Source organism: Mixophyes fleayi, chromosome 5 (genome assembly GCF_038048845.1).
Source record: "Mixophyes fleayi isolate aMixFle1 chromosome 5, aMixFle1.hap1, whole genome shotgun sequence".
In the NCBI taxonomy this organism is placed as follows: Eukaryota; Metazoa; Chordata; class Amphibia; order Anura; family Limnodynastidae; genus Mixophyes; species Mixophyes fleayi.
This window is the reverse complement of record NC_134406.1, coordinates 203,290,833-203,312,615: the sequence shown is the minus strand read 5'-3', so window position 1 is coordinate 203,312,615 and position 21,783 is coordinate 203,290,833. Positions and strand designations below refer to the sequence as shown.

The 21,783-nt window shown below is 37.3% G+C and overlaps 1 protein-coding gene across 1 annotated transcript in view; it reads right to left on the bottom strand.

The window, feature by feature from the left end:
- The window catches only part of PIEZO2 (piezo type mechanosensitive ion channel component 2), a 377,083-nt gene that overhangs the window by 216,762 nt on the left and 138,538 nt on the right, over positions 1-21,783 (bottom strand). Inside the window, exon 3 of the mRNA XM_075213287.1 lies at positions 10,961-11,086. Within this exon, the coding sequence (XP_075069388.1) occupies positions 10,961-11,086 (126 nt within the window). The remainder of the gene's footprint in view (positions 1-10,960; positions 11,087-21,783) is intronic.

Genomic DNA, 21,783 nt, shown 5'->3' with positions numbered 1-21,783 from the left:
CATTGCCTACTCAGAGAAGCACCTCACTCCCTAACATGAAAACCAGCTGCAAATAGAGCACAATTCATATAACATGTTAAATGTAAACACTTCACCTATTTCAAGCACATTATTCAGTTCAATTATACACTCATTTTGGCAGATATAATGTCAGATAGTCTGTATACTAGCTCTTAAATTCTGCAGGTAGGTAATATGAGCAAATTCTGCTAATTGTAGAAATATCCACTCCCCGCTTTTATAACTTGTTCGATAATCTATTATGAAAATTTTGTTACTGTTGTACAAAACTGAAGCATGTACGGCAAGCCATTTTGCTGCTTGGCTGACTAAAGTTAAAAAATTACACAGGTGACCAATAAGAAACAGCAATTATAAACTACAAATGCTCATTCCACAGTTGACCATTATTTACTTATTAATTATTTTGTTTATGTATATTAAACTCATGTATGGGAAAATATAGTGAATTTATTTTGCGCAACAATTTTTTCCCTTTAAAATTGTGAATCAAATACAACAATGTCAGTTTGCTGGAATTTTTATCTATTTAGATTTCTGTTTTACAACATGGCTGATATTTTAGTTGCCTCCAGATTATCTCATTAATTTTGCAGAACTGTTCAGTATAAAAAAAAGTGTATTGCCTTCAAAGTGGAGAGATAAGAGATATAAAATGGTGATAGCAATAATAACACTCCAATAAACCCAAATTATTATTTTTATTTGTAGGGTAAAACCATTAGAGAAAACTGTAAAGCCACTCACTGCAGATCATTACATATAGTAGTTACTTTTCTGTATAATTAAACGCATTGATGATGCTATGAAGATAACAGTTCAATATATGAAGAGTCAATATTTACCCTAATGAAGTAATTCTACCGCAGCATAGAAGAGCATAAAACGTACAATGGAAGAATGCAGAGCTTTCCATTGGCTGGCAGGACATATCGTAAAACAGATGGGAATTGTTAAATTATCTTTAGGTTCACATCAGTTTGAAGACATATGTGCACACTTATTGACTGACACAAACAGGGTAAAATTAGATTTCCTTATGTTTGCTAGTATTCTAAAAAAAGGATTTAACTAATTAGTTTCATTTGTTCATCAATGTTGTGTGGGAAACAATATAAAATGTCAAAATAATGTCTATTTTCAATCTTTAAATCTTAACAGATGCAGTATGTATTTATTTATTTATGAAGTGCTTTACCACAAAGACATACATTGTGATTACTATCCATCTGCACAATGTATGCAAGATATAAATACATCAATGGTTATAAAGCCAGTTTGTAAGGCTAGTTCCCACAAATATGTGTGATGACCTGTGAAATTACTAGGGTACTGAGATTTCTTTAAACCTCTAAAGGATGTGTTCAATTATGGAAGTGGTTGCAAGCAGATAAATCTTTATGATAAAAAAATATAATATAGTAGAGTGCTCATTGCTGAACTGCAGAGTTTTCTATTATAAATCCAGGAATCAAATACTAACTTACATCGTGAGTGTTCCACAAAGTCCAAAGAAGAGTCCTGATTGGAGGAACTCCGCACACACTGGAGAGGGCTATGTTCTGTACTGTAAAGCCAACGGGCCACCAACCTATAATATAGCAGCTATGATCCATGACCATCATTATATTGTGCGTGCTGCAGCTAAACAGCTGCGCATGCATGTTGTCCCAATTACCCAACTTAAACATTTGGGAGGTATGCTAATAATAAGCTGTAAACAAGTGCAAATTAATGCAAGTAATATAAATACTAATGAAAAAAACAAAAATCAGCTAAAAGTAACATTATTCTGAGATTTGTTTTCATTAAAGTTTACATTTTTTGGGTGAAGGACAAATAATAAACAAAATACCAGCCTGGTTTTACCAAAGCCAAAACACTACAATAATTGTAGAACCAGAACACAGTGCCAAGCACTCATATCTAATTTAATGCATGGAAAACTGCATGGCAAAGAAATATGCATGATTTGGTGAATAGAGATGCACTTATTACAGCATGAAAGTGAATACAATATTTTGTGTGATATAGTTAAAAAGGATATATTTAAGGTTTATCCAACTTTAGGAATATGAGGCGTAATCCTTGAATTAATGTGTGCAGAGGGTATCCACCCTTATCCCCTAATTGTGATCCATATATATTGCACAGTGAGAGTCTCCACTGATATATCATATATTGCCCAACAAAAAACCCTACTGCTGGACATATACTGCACACAGGACCACTCCACAATTGCTAGCCCTACAGAATACTGTGCAGAGATCCCACTGTTGCTTGTCCCCCTTTCCTAGCACTTGTCCTTCAGGACAGTTAGGTTCCAAGTCATTCAGGGATCTGTTTAGCTTTGAATAACCTGAAACCTTTAGGCAGTAGAGATGGTGGTGGAAGCCCTATTTTCTGGATAATTCAGGGACATTTCACACTATGAGTATTTAGTGATGATAGTAATGAATGAGCCTCGTGCTAATCAGTGACAGCTAATCTACAGAAGTCACCTCTGGTGGTTAGGACAAGTGAACATGGGTCATAAGTCCTCACACCTTACACAGGCTATCTGGCTCCTTGGGACCACTCCGGGAACAAAAGTTCTGGGAACAGATGCCAAAAAGTAAGAGAACTCTAGGCACTGCAGCGAGTCATAATGGGACCTTCACAGTGAGATCAGCAAATAGGTAACAGTAATTAAATCAGTTTCAGATACTGTATATGCTACCCCAGCCTCAGATTTCAAAAAAGTAACAAGTGGCACCAGACATGAAATAAAGTCCTATGAAAAAGTGGATCAAGTTAAATAAAAACAGCAAACCAATACATAGGGGATTTTTATTAAAATACTTATCTGAACTTAAATTGTCCTTTAATTGGTAGTCCAGAATGGTCACAGTGTTCAAATCCTTGTATAAACATTTATAAGAGATACAGGTAATGGGCACAAAAATGAAATCACCTGGGTAAATTAGGGATACAGCATGTTTAAAGCAAGGGCTTCCATACAGGTGTGGCTCATGTGTTAGCTTTGCAAATAACATTCTAGCACAGTCATGTATAAAACGCTGGACTGCCCTGGTTTCCTATAAGTTATGTAGTATGGCTGAAAGAAGAGACCCAATGACTTAGTATACATTGGGCAGGAGCTTCAGTGACCAAGACAGCTCAACTTGCTAATGTTTCACAAGCAACAGTGAGTAAGGTGATATTAGCATGGAACTCCAAAGGAAAAACATCAGGCGAGCAACTGCAGATGAACTGTCTGAGAATCTCACCCTGTGACGCGAGCAGTAATTTTAGCAAAAAATGGTCTAATGAGAACTCTACAGAATTGGATATCACATTGGGTTGAAGTCCATAAATCTCTCATCATACCTGCCAATGATGACAGACAATGGACTACCGAGCAGTAGTGAAAGGTGATATGGTCAGATGTATCATGTTCTCAACAAACATATGAGTTTAGGTGTGGCAATAAACTAAAGAACTATAGAACCCTTAGTGCTTATTTCCCACAATAAAGTGTTCTGCTGGTTCGGTAATGTTATGAGGCACATTTTCCAGGCATGGTTTGGGTAAAGTCAATGGCTTAGAAGACAAGGCCCATGCTAATCACTACTTAAAGAGTTATGATCATTCTGGCCAATGTAAAGCTTCCCCTCAGTGCACAACTAGGAATCTAAGTGAAGTTACCACCTGATTCTCCCATTGCATCCCAGAGCCCAACATGATGCTTGGCCTGTTCCCTTGGTATTCTGTGCACTCGATCATACTTTAGTGATGCGCTACCTAGTGGCTAGAAGGGGAAGAGCTGCGCTTACACTCAGCCATTGTCTGCAGTGAAGGGAGCCTGCTGAACATGGGCATATACAAACAGGGAGAGGGAACATCGAGAACTGGGGTGGGATTTCCAGGCAACAGGAAACCCGCACTAAGTGCACACCTGATGCTGCAGCATTTCTTTCCTGATGAGAGAGGTGTGTTCCAGGAAACCCCCTACAACCTGTATCTTTGCCATCATCAATCTCTGTGGACATGTTAGGAATTTCTTAATCTATGGCAGAAAGTTATGTCCTTGAAAAATCCTTCATTCTTGTATTTCTCTTTCAAATTTCCCTCAGCTTGATATTACAAAATCTGGCACTTCATGGATTTATATGGTCATATAATTCCTATGTGTGACTTATAATATCATTATATTGCATAGCAATGGGTGTATTATCCCATATCATATTAGTATATACTGACATGCTCTGACAACAGAGAATACCAAGCTGATGTCCTTCAGAACTGTTATATAACAGAGTGAGCTGCTCATTTCTATACACAGATGCACTCTCCCCTTCTGTCTTCCTTAACTCTACTTACTCTCTGACTCCGAGCTAGATAGATGATTTCAGTTTAGATTTGAAGACAGATGTACAAAGTGTAAAACACAGGTCAAGAGTAATGAAGAGGGAGAGCAGTGGGAGTAACCATCGCAGAACAGAATCAATTTTAAAAGGGTCAAAAGGGACATCTTGGAGCATATTGAGGCATAAGAGATGGGATTTAATGAGGTGTAGCTAAATGGAAATCTTTAACAATATGGAGAGTGACTTTATGGCTTATGGAGGTGTATACTGGGGTGTTATGAGAGACAGTGTGGATAGATAAACAGAGTTCTAGAAATTATCTGTAATAAAAAAGTGCAGTTAAGGGTGGAATCCATAGTTAATAGAAATAGTAATATAGCTCATTGTGCTTGTTCATCATGTTGGCTCCATGGTACTAAATTGGGCTTTTGGGATTGTTGAATGAGGCAACAGTTCTCCTCTTGGTCATTGTTCCCTTTAATTTTTGAAACAACTTGAGTGGACTTTTTAGCAAAAGTCTACCACTGCACAAACAGTGTGCAAAGCAACATGCACAGCTTATGCACAAAATTAAAATGGCGGGCAAGGCTATGGAAAATAATGTAGGTCATAGAAATATCCATTCACAGCACAGTATACCTACCAGTGAACAGCATATCATAACTTCCCATGTAATACCCAAAAATAGGCAGGAACATTTAATGAATTGTGTACAGTATATCTCCTTTGCCAGTGACTAAAGTTTTTTTTTCCCAGTTTCCCAAATTTTTCTTACAAAATGATTTTGCCAAATTGGCAGCCTTTAAGTTTCATTTATGATATGCAAATATTTTGGATCTCCATTGATTATGTACACAAGTGTGCACACTTATCCAGTGAGAACACTTTAAGGAGTAAGACCACTTCACAGTTTTTGCAACTGCCCCCAGAAAATTAATATGTGCCTAGTTTTGAGAGTTTGCAGATTCAACTGAAAATGAAGTGAAAATATAATTTCAAATTCCAGTTTACTACCACTGTAGAATCCCACCTTTCATTAATTTCAATGTTTAAGTTTGTCTTCACATAGGTCTTAATTTAATCATTGGAGCGAGATGATATCAGTACTATCTTGATTACAAGTGTCACTGTTGCGTATTTGATTGCATTGGTCAACGTGCACTTAGAAATGTGCTTTTGCACAAAAGTGCAAACTGAGAAGTGGTGGAAAAATCAATTGATTTTGCAGATAGAAAAAGGCTGAGCAGAGAATGGCCATGTAAATGTTCCTTCTCCACGCCTTGGCCTCAATTAAATAATATCCTCCATAAAAACAAAATCATGTTTTTGCATAGTGAGGAAAGTAGGTGCACTCATTCACCTAATCTTCACTCAAGGAAGGGATGCCACCAATTCAGCAGACCCTGGGATCAGACCATGCAGACATTTGCATCCTTGCAGATGCTGCCATCTTCACCCACACATCCATACATTTACCTGTGTAAACAGGTCCATCTGCACATAAGTAGATATGTGATGGTCACAAGACAATAATTGCACTGTGGTTTTGTAAATGAGCCTCTTTGTTTTGAGCCAGGAACCTATTAGGCATCATTAGAATACAGATGGACATAGCTTTTTATACACTGTTATATATCATTGATGTGTGTTTATTGATTTTATATCTTTATATTTGTATCTATTCTTCTCACTTTTGCAACAACAAATAATCGTTTTAAGGATTCATACAGTATCTTGTAGCTAATTTAATGATAAATAGTTTCTTTGAGTAACACACATTTATCAGCAGTATGTGAATAGAGCTCACTTGCTTTAATTATGTTGGACTGTAAGTTAAAAAGACGTGTGAAATTATTTTGGTATGTGTCGTGACAAGACTCACCCAGGCATGTGTAACATGTGGCTGTATAAGGGTTAATCGAAATAAAACCAACTGGTCTATCTAGAAATTACTTAAATCCCCCAAAACATTCTGTCATCTCACTTTTAAAAAAAGAAGAATACAGCCATCCCCAAGAGTTGGTTAAAGAGTTAACACTGTTAGGAAACCTTTTGGTTACTCTCAAACATAATAAAATTAGGGTCAATCAAACATTCATTGCAAAAACTATCTACATAATGACCATAGATGATTGGTAGGTAGTAAAAAAATGTAAAAATAGGCAGGCAAATAAGCAATAAAAATTAGCAAAAACAGGCACTTAAAATATCATACTTGACAACTTTTAAAACCTCAGGTTAGGTCAGATGACAAGTGCAGGAGAGGCCACGGCCCTACCCCCTGCTGTGAAATACCAAAACTCACAGTATAGCGTAGCAGGGGGCATGGCTTGATGACGCAAATCATGACATTAAGCCCCGCCTCCACCAAGACCCGGGAGGATGCCTGCTCTTCCGGGAGGACTTCCTGAAATTCAGAAACCTCCCAGAAATTCTAGGAAAGTAGACAAGTATGTAAAATAAGCACTGTAAATTCAGCATTAAACATAAAGTTACAAGTTTGTTTATTAATAACAAATTTCTTTATTAAAAAAGAAACCAAGTCTTACCAAAAATGAATACACTATGGGGCAGATTCAATTCCTCGCGTTATTCTAAATTTTTGCAAAAATCTGCTTTAAAATTACCGTAGTAAAGGAAATAATGCGCACCGCGCGAATTAAATCTACCCCGAAGAATTACAATGAACAACAACATGTTTCCTTAATTTTTGGTTGTAAACTGATTCCTTTTATTGCTGAATGTATTCTTGAATCTTGAAAATTACTTCTACACTTCAACTGAAGTGAGTATACCGTGCTTTAAGCAAGCAATACAGTCTTTTTGACCGGGAGTCACCTAATATATTTTAAATTATTAATTGTATTAAATTCAATAAATTTCATATTTTTACTGTAATAGAAAAATTAAATATGCTATAAAGTTTTTGTCGCATGCTTGGCAAAAGATGACTTTGCCAAGTAAAATTCTCGTCTGCATTTATCCACAGTTCATAGAGTATTGCTTTAAAAGTCTTTTCTTTCAGGCATAATGTGCAGTAAACTTTGTTTAAGAGCAGGCGAAATACCAGCAACGTAAAACACTAACACTCTTGATCATTCTATAACTCCTGTTCTGTATCCACAGCACTTCTGATGTACTATGCTGTCATACTAGGATTTATAATGATTATTACTAGTGTTTGGTGCAGTTTGCTAGTTTTGTCTGCTAAGTATCTGCAGCTCTGTTATGATTCGCCTTTGCCTATTCAGTTTGTACCATGTGACTGCTGTATCTGAGGCATACTCATACTTGCCAACTCTCCCTGAATGTCAGGGAGACTCTCTGAAATAGGGGTGATCTCCCTCACTCCCTGAAGAGTCTGGCATTCTCCCTGATGCTGAGCCAGTACAAGACGTGGTTGGCTTCACCATCTGTGACATGATGACACAGGTCAGAAATTGTGTCCTATGTCCAAGTATTGATGCCTATGGAGGTGGCCATTTTCATGGAGACCAAGATTAAGACTGACAGGTAAGACAACATGACTTCAGTAATGGAGACAGAAATGTAACAGAAACTTCAGTCTCTAGAGATTCATTAGCTGCTTTTACTTAAGCATAGTTGCCTACTCTCCCAGAATGTCCGGGAAACTCCCGCATTTATGGGAGGGCTCCCGGGAGAGCAGGGCAACCTCCCGGTTCTCGCCCCCCGCAATAGATAAGTGGCAGGGGGGGCTTAATGACGCAAATATTGTGTCATCTTAGCTCCCCCCCCCCTGCTGTAATTGTCCAAAATTGTGACAATCATTTAGGGGGCTAGGCCAAAATGATGCGATTTGTCAAGCCCAACCCCGCACGTCCACCTCCCCCGGGATCTCCCTGAAGCCAACGAGGAACAGTTGGCAAGTATGGGCATACTCCATTACAGCTTGTGTGTATTTCTCAAAAGCTGTGTCTTAGCTATGAAAGATTACATCGTTTTACCAGTACAAATATCTCTCTAATATTTATAGCACTAACGTTTAACAAAAAATAGTACAAACAGCCATTTTGCCCTTTTTTCATGGTTTTAGGCAACTTAAAAGCAAACTATATTAAAATAAGCACTAGCAAGTGAAACAGACATTTATAGACATTCAAAGAGGTATATTCACAAATCATCTGGAACTGATTTTTACCTAATTTCCGCTTAAAAAAAAAAAAATAGGCATTTAAGGCAAAATCCTCAGTCTAATAATTATATGAATTATTCTAAGAACAGCAAAGCTAGAATGTTATTAAATGTGATTGAATACAACAGCAATTTGTCACAATGCATATTGGCAACATGTTTTTTAAAAAAATGTTATACAGGAATATGAAACTCCAAACAGTGTTTAAAATAAACTAGAAATAAAAAACAGGAAATGCAAAATCGTGTACTTTCTATTATAATCTGTGGCTAAGGGAAAGGCTAGAGGAATTGGACAATTTCTCAGCAGAAAGGCTTATACCACAAAACTGAAAATTTTAATATTTCTTTTCAGAGGTTCTTTACTCAAACTGCCACCTCTGTGAACTGACGGAGGCATTTTTTTTTATATATTATGGCAAAATAATTTTAACAAATCTGTAATAGTGTAATTTGTCCTGTATTTTTACATATACTACATGACAACATTAATTTTGTAACATAAATGTCAACTGCATATTATGTATATCTGTGTTGTATTTTGCGGTTCAAAAGAGTTATTTGTGGTACCAAATACATTTTGCAACACAATGTCCATTTTTCACATAAAGAAAGCATCAGCTGCCATTGTAAATCCTGTGGCATGGTTCATTGAGGCCAACTCTGCCAGTAGAAAGCATTTGACTTGCAATCTAAGAGCTTTAATTCCATCATATAGATGTGAAAATCTGATGATGCTATTGGAACATAACACTGAAGAAAAATCAAAATAAATTTGACTCATATTATCCATCTGGAAATGAAACTTATTAATGAAACTTAATATAGGAGTGATGCTTTGTACTATGGGAATGTGGGCCCAGGTCTATAAGGGAACGCTAACTTTACAACTTTACCCATTCCCCTTATTATGGCTTATCAAAGAGATAAAATTAGTTTGGGTGAAGGAATTTCAGTATATTCCAAAGTATATCAGACCTGGCTCATACCTTAATTGTTCAATCAGGAAAAGGAACAGAGAGTAGTTAAAATGACTATCTAGTCCTGTCTGGAACATCAGCTCTCCCAGCTTGGGGTAATTAAGAATAGGTAATGAACTAAGGGTGTTAATAATTCCAGTCATTAATCTTTATGTAGAGACACATACACCGCTGTTAGACAGGACTAGGGACAGTGTAAGTAAATAAGGTTGTACTTTCCTTTGACCCTGGACCATTTTATAAAGACAACTGTGTGCACTACATCAGTGTCTCTCCGTAGAGATCAATGATTCTGTGTGACATTCCGCCTCGCCTTTGTTCACAAATAGAAGTGATTAATGTCTGGGTGCCTATAGCCCAAAGCTGTAAAGCCATGGACTTGGAATTCAAGTCATGCCCTTAGACAGTTCCATCTAAATTAAGATATAATCTCCGTACGATGCACAGCTGGATAATGTCATAAGGTAGCTACAGTCCGTCTTCAACAAGTGCTTAATGCAAATTTTAAGTGCCTCAAATCTCAGAATGTAAACAGATAATATTAAGATCCTACACCATACTGATCCATCAGGCCCCATTAAAATTATATAGATGCTTGTGAATGCCATTTCACTGTTCTTTACTGGAAAACAAGCGAGTTTCATTGTCAGCTTTGTGCTGACTTCAACAAAAAGAGAATCCCGACCATCTTTTGCTGCAGAATTGTGGCAATGCTCTCTTGTTGGCTCCACCATTTGTAATTTAATCAGATATCGGTAAAACAAACTAATGTCTTTTGATTTACCGATTTGAAAACTAGGCAGGTCCTTACGAGTAACAACTTTGTCGGTATTGGGGATCACATTTCATTTGCCACAACAGGATTGTGTGCTGAATGTCTCCTGACCAATGGGGAGCAAACAAAGGAGGAGAATGTGGCAAATAATATAAGTGACAATATTATATAAGATAAGTGACAAGCAGGTAGCAACATTTATAGAAATAGTTGGTGTTAATTATTGAATTAATGGTGACAGATCTGATTTAAGAACTTGTGTTTAAGCAATAAAATAAATATCACTGGAGTATCTTTACCCTTACTAAATGGCATAGCTGAATCAATTAATTTATTCATTGTTGCATGATGCACTGTAACAATCGTTCATACAGTATATATATATATATATATATATATATATTTATATATATATATATATATATTTATATATATATATATATATATATATATATATATATATATATATATATATAGATAGATAGATAGATATAAATAATTTTGAATATGTTTAACATTATTATACTATATTAATATAGTACTATATAATAATATATACTATATTTTTCTGTGTTGCCAACAAAATTCTGTAAGATCACAGATTCCCTTATTGTAAATACAACTGCTGAAGTTATATGGAGCACAGAATCATAGCGTCTGTTGTAGCGTTTTGATATACTCACAGTTAAAATGAGGGTTAATGATCCTTTTGGCCTCCAGGCTGTTTATTGTTATTTGAAAGATGATGTGCAGCAACAGGAATGATAAACTGGTGAAACATAAGGATTTTAATAACCGTCCTGTATGTCCTAGAAAACACAGAAAAGAAGAATGTGTTGTTTAGGATAGGAAAACACTTAAAATACATTTATAGAAGCAACTTACATTTAAATTAGGCAAATTGACAACATAACTGAAATAATGTGTTACATAGTTCTAAATTGCGAGAAAATACATGCATGACACTTTGGTAAGTTTGACCTTTTATCATTGATAACCTATGTTCATATGCACACCAGAAAAATATGAGGGTCAGTGCATAGGCAATCTGTAATGTCACATAAGGATATGTGTATATCTATTCTTCAGTATTGGCTGCTGTTGGATCTACAGTATTATGTGGCATGAAATAGGCAGATGTTTTCCGCTCTTCCATTCACACTTTGAAAGACCTCACTAGAATAAATACACTCTCCTCTTCTTTAACTTACAGCTTCATAAATCACTCTCCAATCGGCACACTGGTAAAAGACTTAAGATTCTGATATAACAGATCTCAGAGCCAAAATGTATTCATTTTCAGGGACTGCTTGTGATGAACTTATGTTCATTAAGCACGGTACTTGTACTCTAAGCTCTGGAAGTGGAAGTATTGTATTCTTGTTGAAATAAGAAAGTTATATTTAATGCTTACCCCATGTACATTATGTAGTCATTTTATATAGGCTGTCTAAAAAATTGTTTGTGATTTTGAAATGCAATATTACATATGTAAGCTCTCACGGACATAGTCCCCTTTACCTATTGTCTGTCTACTGTCTGACTCCTTTGTACTTCTTGTCATGCCTTTTGCTCCACTCCGTGTGAGTCTCCATAGCATTACTTACACTCATCTGTGCTACTTATATGTATACCTCATCTATTTGTTACTTGCTTCTATATACAGCGCTACAGAATCTGTGGCGCCTTATAAATAAGTAAATAATAATAATAGTATATATATTTATTGCCCACTGCCTCTTACTTTGGCAGATGGGTGGTTGGGGCATCATCTTCAGCTTCTCAGACTGGGACAGCAGTTATGTGCTGTGATATCATAGCCAAGTGCCACACTCCCAGCATAACACTGATATGGGACAACAGCAGCCAACAGCCTCACATGTAAAGGCACTGTGGGGGCACTAGAAACACTGGATGAGTGACATTATATCAGTGATTTAAGTGTTCCCTAACCATTGGCGCCTTAGGCAACTGGCTTGGTTCACATAAAACCTTGCTGTACACTAACTAATATTACATTTTAGAGAATGTAATGAACAAAGTAAATTTGAGCACATGTGGTGGCCAAAATTATTGCAGGATATAGCTATAGAGGAATGCTTTATTTAGGGCAATCCTGCACAGAGATGCCATGTACACCCTCTGGAACATCATCACCAGTTATTTATATAGTGCTGTACAGAGAACTCATTCACATCAATCCCTGCCCCGTATGAGCTTACAGTCTAAATTTCCTAACACACACACACACACACACACACACACATAGAGAGAGACTGGGGTCAATTTGATAGCAGCCAATTAACCTACCAGTATGTTTTTGGAGTGTGGGAGGAAACCGGAGCACCCGAAGGAAACCCACGCAAACACAGGGAGAACATACAAATTCCACACAGATAAGGCCATGGTCGGGAATAGAACTCATGACCCCAGTGCTGTGAGGCAGAAGTGCTAACCATTTAGCCACCGTGCTGCCCATTTTACTTTATGCAGCTGTGACACAAATGGACAAGGTGCAACAGAAATGAATCCATCATATTTTATTGGTATTATGAGTTTTGTGATTTTTTTAGCAGCTTCCATAGTACCAAGCAATCCATCAGGTAAACAAATGCTGTTCTAAGAAAAATTTTACTTCTGTAACATTCACAGTACAATTGTCACCTTCCATAGAACATAGTATATGTATGTGTACTTGCATAAAACATTCAACATTTGATTTAAAATGTGCTTAATAGGGAGTAAGGGAAGTTCCAAGGGTTAACCCTCTACATGCTGTAGGCTTCCTGTGATCCTCGCTCTACCTGTATACACTTAATAGAGAGTAAGGTAGATGGACAAGTATATTTAGTAAAGATGTAGAGAAGGTTGTTTGCAATACAAACAAAGTATGTATTCATTTTATATAGAGTGTACATATTTTCTTTCACTGGTCATTTTCCAAATAATTCATACAAAATAATTTCTTGCATTTTTACAAATATAACTTATATCCGCCAACTGATAGAGAATTTTCAATCTACTATTATGCTGCTTTCTTGTGGAAAATGAAAGTTGTTCATGATCTACTTGTATGTCTACTTGTATGTCTACTTGTATGTTGGAGATGCCTGGGAACTCACATCCTCCTCTCTTACTTATTCACTAGACTAGAGCATGGTCATGACTGCTGTTAAGAGTTTTGCTTTATTGTAAAAATGTTTGCTGAACCCTGCAAAACTCTAATACTTCAAAGAAGTTGTATTTTTTAGTGTTGTTAACCATCACAAGTCCTCATACCTAAAGCTGTTATAATACATGTGTCTACTATCACTTTTAACCCTAGTAAATGGGAGTGACAATGGAATCCATTCCAATGAAGGCATATCTACTCACGTTTTTATCGCTTCTGGGTATGTTTATATTTTTGATATGTCACGGTTTTCTGAATGCAACTGCATTTGTGTTTGACGTGTGTGTTAACTTTCCTTTAAACTTGCTTTTTTAAATGCAAATCAAATGCAAGTGACACACAAAAGGCATTAGACATAAACATATGAATAAGAATTTACTCTGAGACTAATAACCATGATATTTAGTTAGAAATCTAAGTTGCAAATGTTCCTGGTTCAAAGACTTACCTAGTGATATTTTTTGGCATCGGTTACCTATGAATTTTTCAACTTTAGTGCAAGCAACTAAAAAAAGCTATGGGGTATATTTACTAAAATGCGGGTTTGAAAAAGTGGAGATGTTGCGTATAGCAACCAATCAGATTCTAGCTTTAATTTATTTATTGCATTCTACAAAATGACAGCTACAATCTGATTGGCTGCTATAGGCAACATCTCCACTTTTTCAAATCTGCAGTTTAGTAAATAAAGTTAGTCTGAGAGCTCTTTAAATCACTATTAGTAATACAAATTTAAACAAAACTTTCACTCCTATTTACAGCAGAATAGTTACTGATTTGTCTAATAAAACAACCACAAGGAGTTTATTATATTTACTTAAGCAGCATGTGTATTTTCATTTGTGTTTTGACAAATGTATTTATCCACTAGGATCTGTGCTGTATCATTTGGGAGAGATTTAATTCAAAAAGTAAAATCCTGATACAAGACAAGCATTGCATCAATAAAACTACAAAAATAAGTAGGCGCTTAAATTAAATATTATAATATATATATCATAATATATATGATATAATTTGGAAAGCACCTACATGCATAACATATATATATATATATATATATATATATATATATATATATATATATATATATATATTATATGATTCACAGCATTTCTTGCAGCCTTACAAAGCGAAAAGCTCCCCACCTATAAAGAACCATTTCTATGTTTGCTACTGTGAATCAGCTCTCTGTTTACTTGGAGTTGGCCTGACCTGCCTCAGCAAGTTTATTTTCTGTGGTTTTGAAAATAGAAGCTGGGAGACTGGCAGAAACAAACAATAATAAATATGTATGTGTATATAAAAAATAGAATTACATGCAACAGAAACAGAAAATGAAGATATTGTTTGCCTGGAATTCTGCTATTTACTTCCACCACTTGTCTAGATATTTATGTTATCTGCTCGCTGTATATAATGGTTTTGTGGTTGCAGAACAGGACTCAGAATTATGGCTTTAGATGATCCAAATTGTAACCCTAGCCTTGGCACAGTATACTGTGAAGTCTGCAGGTTACTTATTATCATCATACCTTGGATAACCTCATTTTTCATATTTTTTATGAAGAGAAACAAGAAATCAGATGGAATCAAGTTAACAGGACCGAATAACAATTTAACCTTATGTAATATTCAATAAAACCATAACAGCTTTAGCCTTTGAACCTCACATGTGGACCCCAAGTTATCCTGGACCAGCTGAGGCATTTAAAGCAAGGAGGAAGGGCCCTAGTCTAGCTGGCCCAGGCTGCTCGTCCCCCAGGAATCAACCACTGTACTCAATGCCCTGCTGCTGAGTGCAGGGAGGAACCTCTGTCCTGACTGGCTAAGCTCTGTCTATGGCAGTATGCATACACTTAAGGACAGGTTGTACAGCCAGCCAATCAGAGCAGGGGGTGATCTGCTTCTCCTCTCTGATGGTGTCGGTAAAGCAAGGGCTTTATTTCCATCCTTCCCTTTCCCTCCCCTCCACATGTGACAGCTCCCCCCATACTAACTTAGTACACCCAGGGTAGGTGCTCAGAATGAGCAAATTCACCGAGAGAAGTGAGAAAAGCAAAGGGACATGAAAACTGCCTTTACATAATGTGGGGACTATTCATGCAATTTAGCAGCTGGTGGGGGTTATTCATTTAATATGTGGACACTTTTTAAATTTGGAGGCTATTAATGTAATGTGAGGTTAGTGGGAGCTATTAATATATTGTAGGGACTAATAATACAGTATGTGCATAAAATGTGGGGATAATAAATTAACGACATGGCAGGTTGTGGAATGAAGCTGATTTATTAAAAGTAAATTCTATTAATATAATGTCAGGTCTGGTTGGGGTAAAGGACTCATATTTATTTAATGTGAGTGTTACTGATTTAATTTTGTGGGGCTGTTTTGGAGGAGGAAAGCCTAATGTGTTCCCTCATTGCTTGCCTTTCCAGGGAGTAAATAGTACCTATCCATGTTCTAAACATGGCTCCAACATTCCAGGATCAGGCTATGGAGAAACAAAGCTTTAAACACAACCAGCTGGTAGTCAAAGCTGCAAGAAAAGGGAGAAGACAGCAGTACAGTCTGTCAACTGTCCTAATTTGGGGTAGATGTCTCACGCAGTCAGGAATTTGTTTGGAGATATATCCTGCTTCACACTGCTCTGCTCATTAAGGGGGAGCCACATACATCTAACAGTGGTGCTCGTGGCATTGCTGGTTTGTTTAATGGGGAAGTATTTGGAGGGTAGCATAGTGCTGTCTAAAGTGGTAGCCATTTCCCTTGCATTCTGGCCATGCCTGCCCCCCGTTCCCAAGGGTAACATACACGCCAAATGTCAGAGCATACATGGCGCAACTTAATACCGATTTCACCCCACCTACTAACCATTTGGGACTGTCTACAATGCACCCTGTAAATAGAGTGATGCAGTAGTCATAGGTGTCTGTTTATCATCTTCTACACACAAAAGTAAAATACCCCCTAGACATACGGAAAGATTTCCATCATGCACACAACCTCCCTCAACCTAACACCCCCTACAATAGCAACACTTCTTTTACAAAGAGACATTTCTGTGTTGCTGGTGCTATGAAAGTGCATTATAAATTTGTATTACTCTACACTATTCATCTTTCCCTTACTTCATTATATCTTCAGTGATGCTGGCCACACATGAACAGTATGTATACCAGAGGGAGGTCACCTTTCCAATTTGTAGCTCGTGGAAGATTTAGTTTTTGTGTTTGTGGCAAATCTTCCAACCACACCAGATAAAACATCAGAAACAGACTATGGGATAGATTTACTAAAACTTCTAAAAAGGAAAAAGAGCAGTGTGGCCCATATAGCAACCAATTAAATTCTAGCTATCCTTTATCTAGTACCTTCTAGAGAATGATTGCTAGAATTGGGCTGGTTGCTATGGTCAACACGTCCACTTTTCCTTTTAAGGAGTTTAAGTAAACTTACCCCCATGTTTATACTAAAACAAAGTATATTAATACAAAGCTGTTTATTGATGTTCAACTGAAAAGCAACTAGTTATGTATTTTCTGGATGTTTTTATTTATAAGGATGGATAGGTTGTGGAATACCCTATACAGGAAAGATATTGTTGTGTGTGTGACCAACGGTTTCACTACATCATTTTCTCAGTTTATTTAACTATTTTAAAGACATAAATACAAACTTATCCTTTACTACCCTAGGCCCAAGTCTACTGTGCTTTATGGCAAATCCAGTCCTGATCAGACACCAAGTGGATTTTATTTCTAAGTAAAAAATAAATTAATTTTAATGTTTTTCCTTTGAAATGTTTATACTGTTTTCTGAAATCAGCCTGCCTGGCATTTCTAGAAAGATTTGGATAAGTAACGTGTCTGCATGTTTAACCTAATTTTGTTTTGATTGGCTTTCCTTCTTTAATATGCTATTTAAGGCTGAGCACAGAGAAAAGTATATGCAACACATGTGAAGATCTGTGAAGATATAGCAAGAAAATAATTTTTATATATATATATATATATATATATATATATATATATATACACACATACACACACACATACATACATACATACATACGTACGTACGTACGTACGTACGTACATACATACATACATACATACATACATACATACATACAGTGGGTGAAGTGTGGGTGTATAAGGTGGCATACCATACCGTCACTTCTCCTACTGCTTTAATTCGAAAATTATCAAATTCCACTCACTTCAATTCCAAAAACGTTTTCCATACTGCCACTTCTAAATTTCCGTACCACCACTTTTAAATTTCCATTTCCACCACTATCGAAAAACAAGTCAGAACCATGGAGGCCCCACCTCGCAATTTACAGGACTTAAAGGATTTGCTGCCAACATCTTGGTGCCAGATACCACAGGACACCTTCAGAGGTCTTGTGGGGTGCTTGCCTGGATGGTCACAGCTGTTTTGGCGGCAGAAACGGATCCCACACAATATTAGGCAGGTTGTAATGTTTTGGCTGATTGGTGTTTATATAAAACTAGAGAGTATATAAAAAAATCAGTACATATTTCTAAAACACACAGCATCATTTGTCAATGTAAAACACTTGTTGCAGAAATCAGTCACACTTGCAATTATTTAGTGTTTAGTGTTAAAAGTGTAATTAGCAGTCAAAGTGTTCAGGAGAGTACCATAAGTTATATTGTTATTTGTTATATTTATTATCAGAAGATGGAGTGTCTCCATTACATAATAGGGATGTGCACCGGCGACTTTTGAGGTCTCGTGTTTTGTGTTTTGGATCCGGATTTTCGTTATTTTTGAGGTTCGGATTTGTCTCGCAAAACACTTGACGAAAGGTCTCGGTTCGGATTTAAGGTATTGGATTCGGATTTTTTTTGAAAAAAACATAAAAAGTTTAAAAATCAAGTTTTTGGGCTTATTTTCACTCCTAGGCTATTATTAACCTCAATAACATTCAATAACAAGCATTTCCACTAATTTACAGTGTATTGTGAACACCTCACAATATAGTTATTAGTCCAAAACGTTGCAACAAGGTATCTTTCTGGACTGCGTAGAGGAGTGGGTCACCACAATATATATTAAAAACCCTGAACTTTTATGATTCGCACCAATAATTGTACCTGGACTGCGTAGAGGAGTGGGTCACCACAATATCTTAAAAACCCTGAACTTTTATGATTCGCACCAATAATTGTACCTGGACTGCGTAGAGGAGTGGGTCACCACAATATCTTAAAAACCCTGAACTTTTATGATTCGCACCAATAATTGTACCTGGACTGCGTAGAGGAGTGGGTCACCACAATATCTTAAAAACCCTGAACTTTTATGATTCGCACCAATAATTGTACCTGGACTGCGTAGAGGAGTGGGTCACCACAATATCTTAAAAACCCTGAACTTTTATGATTCGCACCAATAATTGTACCTGGACTGCGTAGAGGAGTGGGTCACCACAATATCTATTAAAAACCCTGAACTTTTATGATTCGCACCAATAAATGTACCTGGACTGCGTAGAGGAGTGGGTCACCACAATATATATTAAAAACCCTGAACTTTTATGAATCGCACCAATAAATGTACCTGGACTGCGTAGAGGAGTGGGTCACCACAATATATATTAAAAACCCTGAACTTTTATGATTCGCACCAATAAATGTACCTGGACTGCGTAGAGGAGTGGGTCACCACAATATCTATTAAAAACCCTGAACTTTTATGATTCGCACCAATAAATGTACCTGGACTGCGTAGAGGAGTGGGTCACCACAATATATATTAAAAACCCTGAACTTTTATGATTCGCACCAATAAATGTACCTGGACTGCGTAGAGGAGTGGGTCACCACAATATATATTAAAAACCCTGAACTTTTATGATTCGCACCAATAAATGTATCTGGACTGCGTAGAGGAGTGGGTCACCACAATATCTATTAAAAACCCTGAACTTTTATGATTCGCACCAATAAATGTACCTGGACTGCGTAGAGGAGTGGGTCACCACAATATATATTAAAAACCCTGAACTTTTATGATTCGCACCAATAAATGTACCTGGACTGCGTAGAGGAGTGGGTCACCACAATATATATTAAAAACCCTGAACTTTTATGATTCGCACCAATAAATGTATCTGGACTGCGTAGAGGAGTGGGCACTGGGCACCACAATAAAATATATAAAAAACCTTCAACAGATCTGCATTACACTACACATACGGCTGCTCCTCCATCCTCTCCATCATATACATGTTGGAGTTTTAGCGTGTGACAACCTCTTGTTTTTGATAATGTCAGTGCATTTGGAATATTTTTCAATTTGCCCCACACCACTGAATGTACTTTATCTATGATACGCAATACGCATCTATCTATCTTGACTGCGTAGTGTGGTGGCCCCGGTACACAATTTGGTACCGAGGCCACAATATAATTTAAAAACCCTCCACGTGTCGGAATTCCACCAAACAAGTATCTGGACTGCATAGTGGGGTGGCCCCGGTACCCAATTTGATACCGGGGCCACAATACCTCCTCCAAACATGCTCCAGACAATTCGTCATTGACAGACCCCAGACAGACAGGGTCGTAGTGTTATTGTTTGACTTTGTAAACCCAAAAAAATGTCCCTGTTGCACATAGTCGTGCAATGAAGACTGACTTTTTCATTTAAAGGCACGATCTTTAAAGTGTAGTGTTTGTAAGTCTAAGTCATATTATACTTTTGGTAAAATTGGTTTTTTTTGTTCCTCTTTATGGTAATTAATTAGTAATAGAATTAAAGTAGGAAATAGAATTAAATAGAATTAAAGTAGGAAATAGAGTGGTATAGAGTTGTAGTGTGGTATAGATAGAGTGGTCCACACAATATAATAATAAAACCCTCAACTGGTCTGAATTCCACCAAACAAGTATCTTGACTGCGTAGTGTGGTGGCCCCGGTACACAATTTGGTACCGAGGCCACAATATAATTTAAAAACCCTCCACGTGTCGGAATTCCACCAAACAAGTATCTGGACTGCATAGTGGGGTGGCCCCGGTACCCAATTTGATACCGGGGCCACAATACCTCCTCCAAACATGCTCCAGACAATTCGTCATTGACAGACCCCAGACAGACAGGGTCGTAGTGTTATTGTTTGACTTTGTAAACCCAAAAAAATGTCCCTGTTGCACATAGTCGTGCAATGAAGACTGACTTTTTCATTTAAAGGCACGATCTTTAAAGTGTAGTGTTTGTAAGTCTAAGTCATATTATACTTTTGGTAAAATTGGTTTTTTTTGTTCCTCTTTATGGTAATTAATTAGTAATAGAATTAAAGTAGGAAATAGAATTAAATAGAATTAAAGTAGGAAATAGAGTGGTATAGAGTTGTAGTGTGGTATAGATAGAGTGGTCCACACAATATAATAATAAAACCCTCAACTGGTCTGAATTCCACCAAACAAGTATCTTGACTGCGTAGTGTGGTGGCCCCGGTACACAATTTGGTACCGAGGCCACAATATAATTTAAAAACCCTCCACGTGTCGGAATTCCACCAAACAAGTATCTGGACTGCATAGTGGGGTGGCCCCGGTACCCAATTTGATACCGGGGCCACAATACCTCCTCCAAACATGCTCCAGACAATTCGTCATTGACAGACCCCAGACAGACAGGGTCGTAGTGTTATTGTTTGACTTTGTAAACCCAAAAAAATGTCCCTGTTGCACTTGCACATAGTCGTGCAATGAAGACTGATTTTTTCATTTAAAGGCACGATCTTTAAAGTGTCAGAAAGAGAGAGAAGACACAGGAGAGGAGAGTTGTAGCTGGGGACCTGGGGTGGAAGCTCCCAGGCTCCCCCAGCATTACCTGGAAGTCTGAGCGTGGTGACTGAGCCAGGGCAAGGAATGTGTGCCCTGGATGAGGGGGAGAACTCCATGATACTATAGTGAACCCAAGAGAGAGGGGGACACTGCACATGGAAGAGGCCCTGGAGTGAGGGCTGCTACAAGAGGCATGGTAGCTGTAGTGTCAGATCCTGAGGCTGAGAGTACACAGAGTGACGTGTCAGAGCACAGGAGACATTATCCCCGCAGAGGAGGGATGAGCTGCAGTTGAGAGGTCTGTTGTTGAAATAGGACATGCACACTTTAACAAACCAATCATTTCAGCGACAGGGCCTACCAAACAACTTTGACTGAAATGATTGGTTTGTTTGGGCCCCCACACCAAAAAAGCTATTCATCTCTCCCTGTACAGACTAAACAGGCTCTACTGAGGCAAGATGTCGTCCTCATCCTCAACCTCTGATTCCTCTCCCCCTACAGTGTG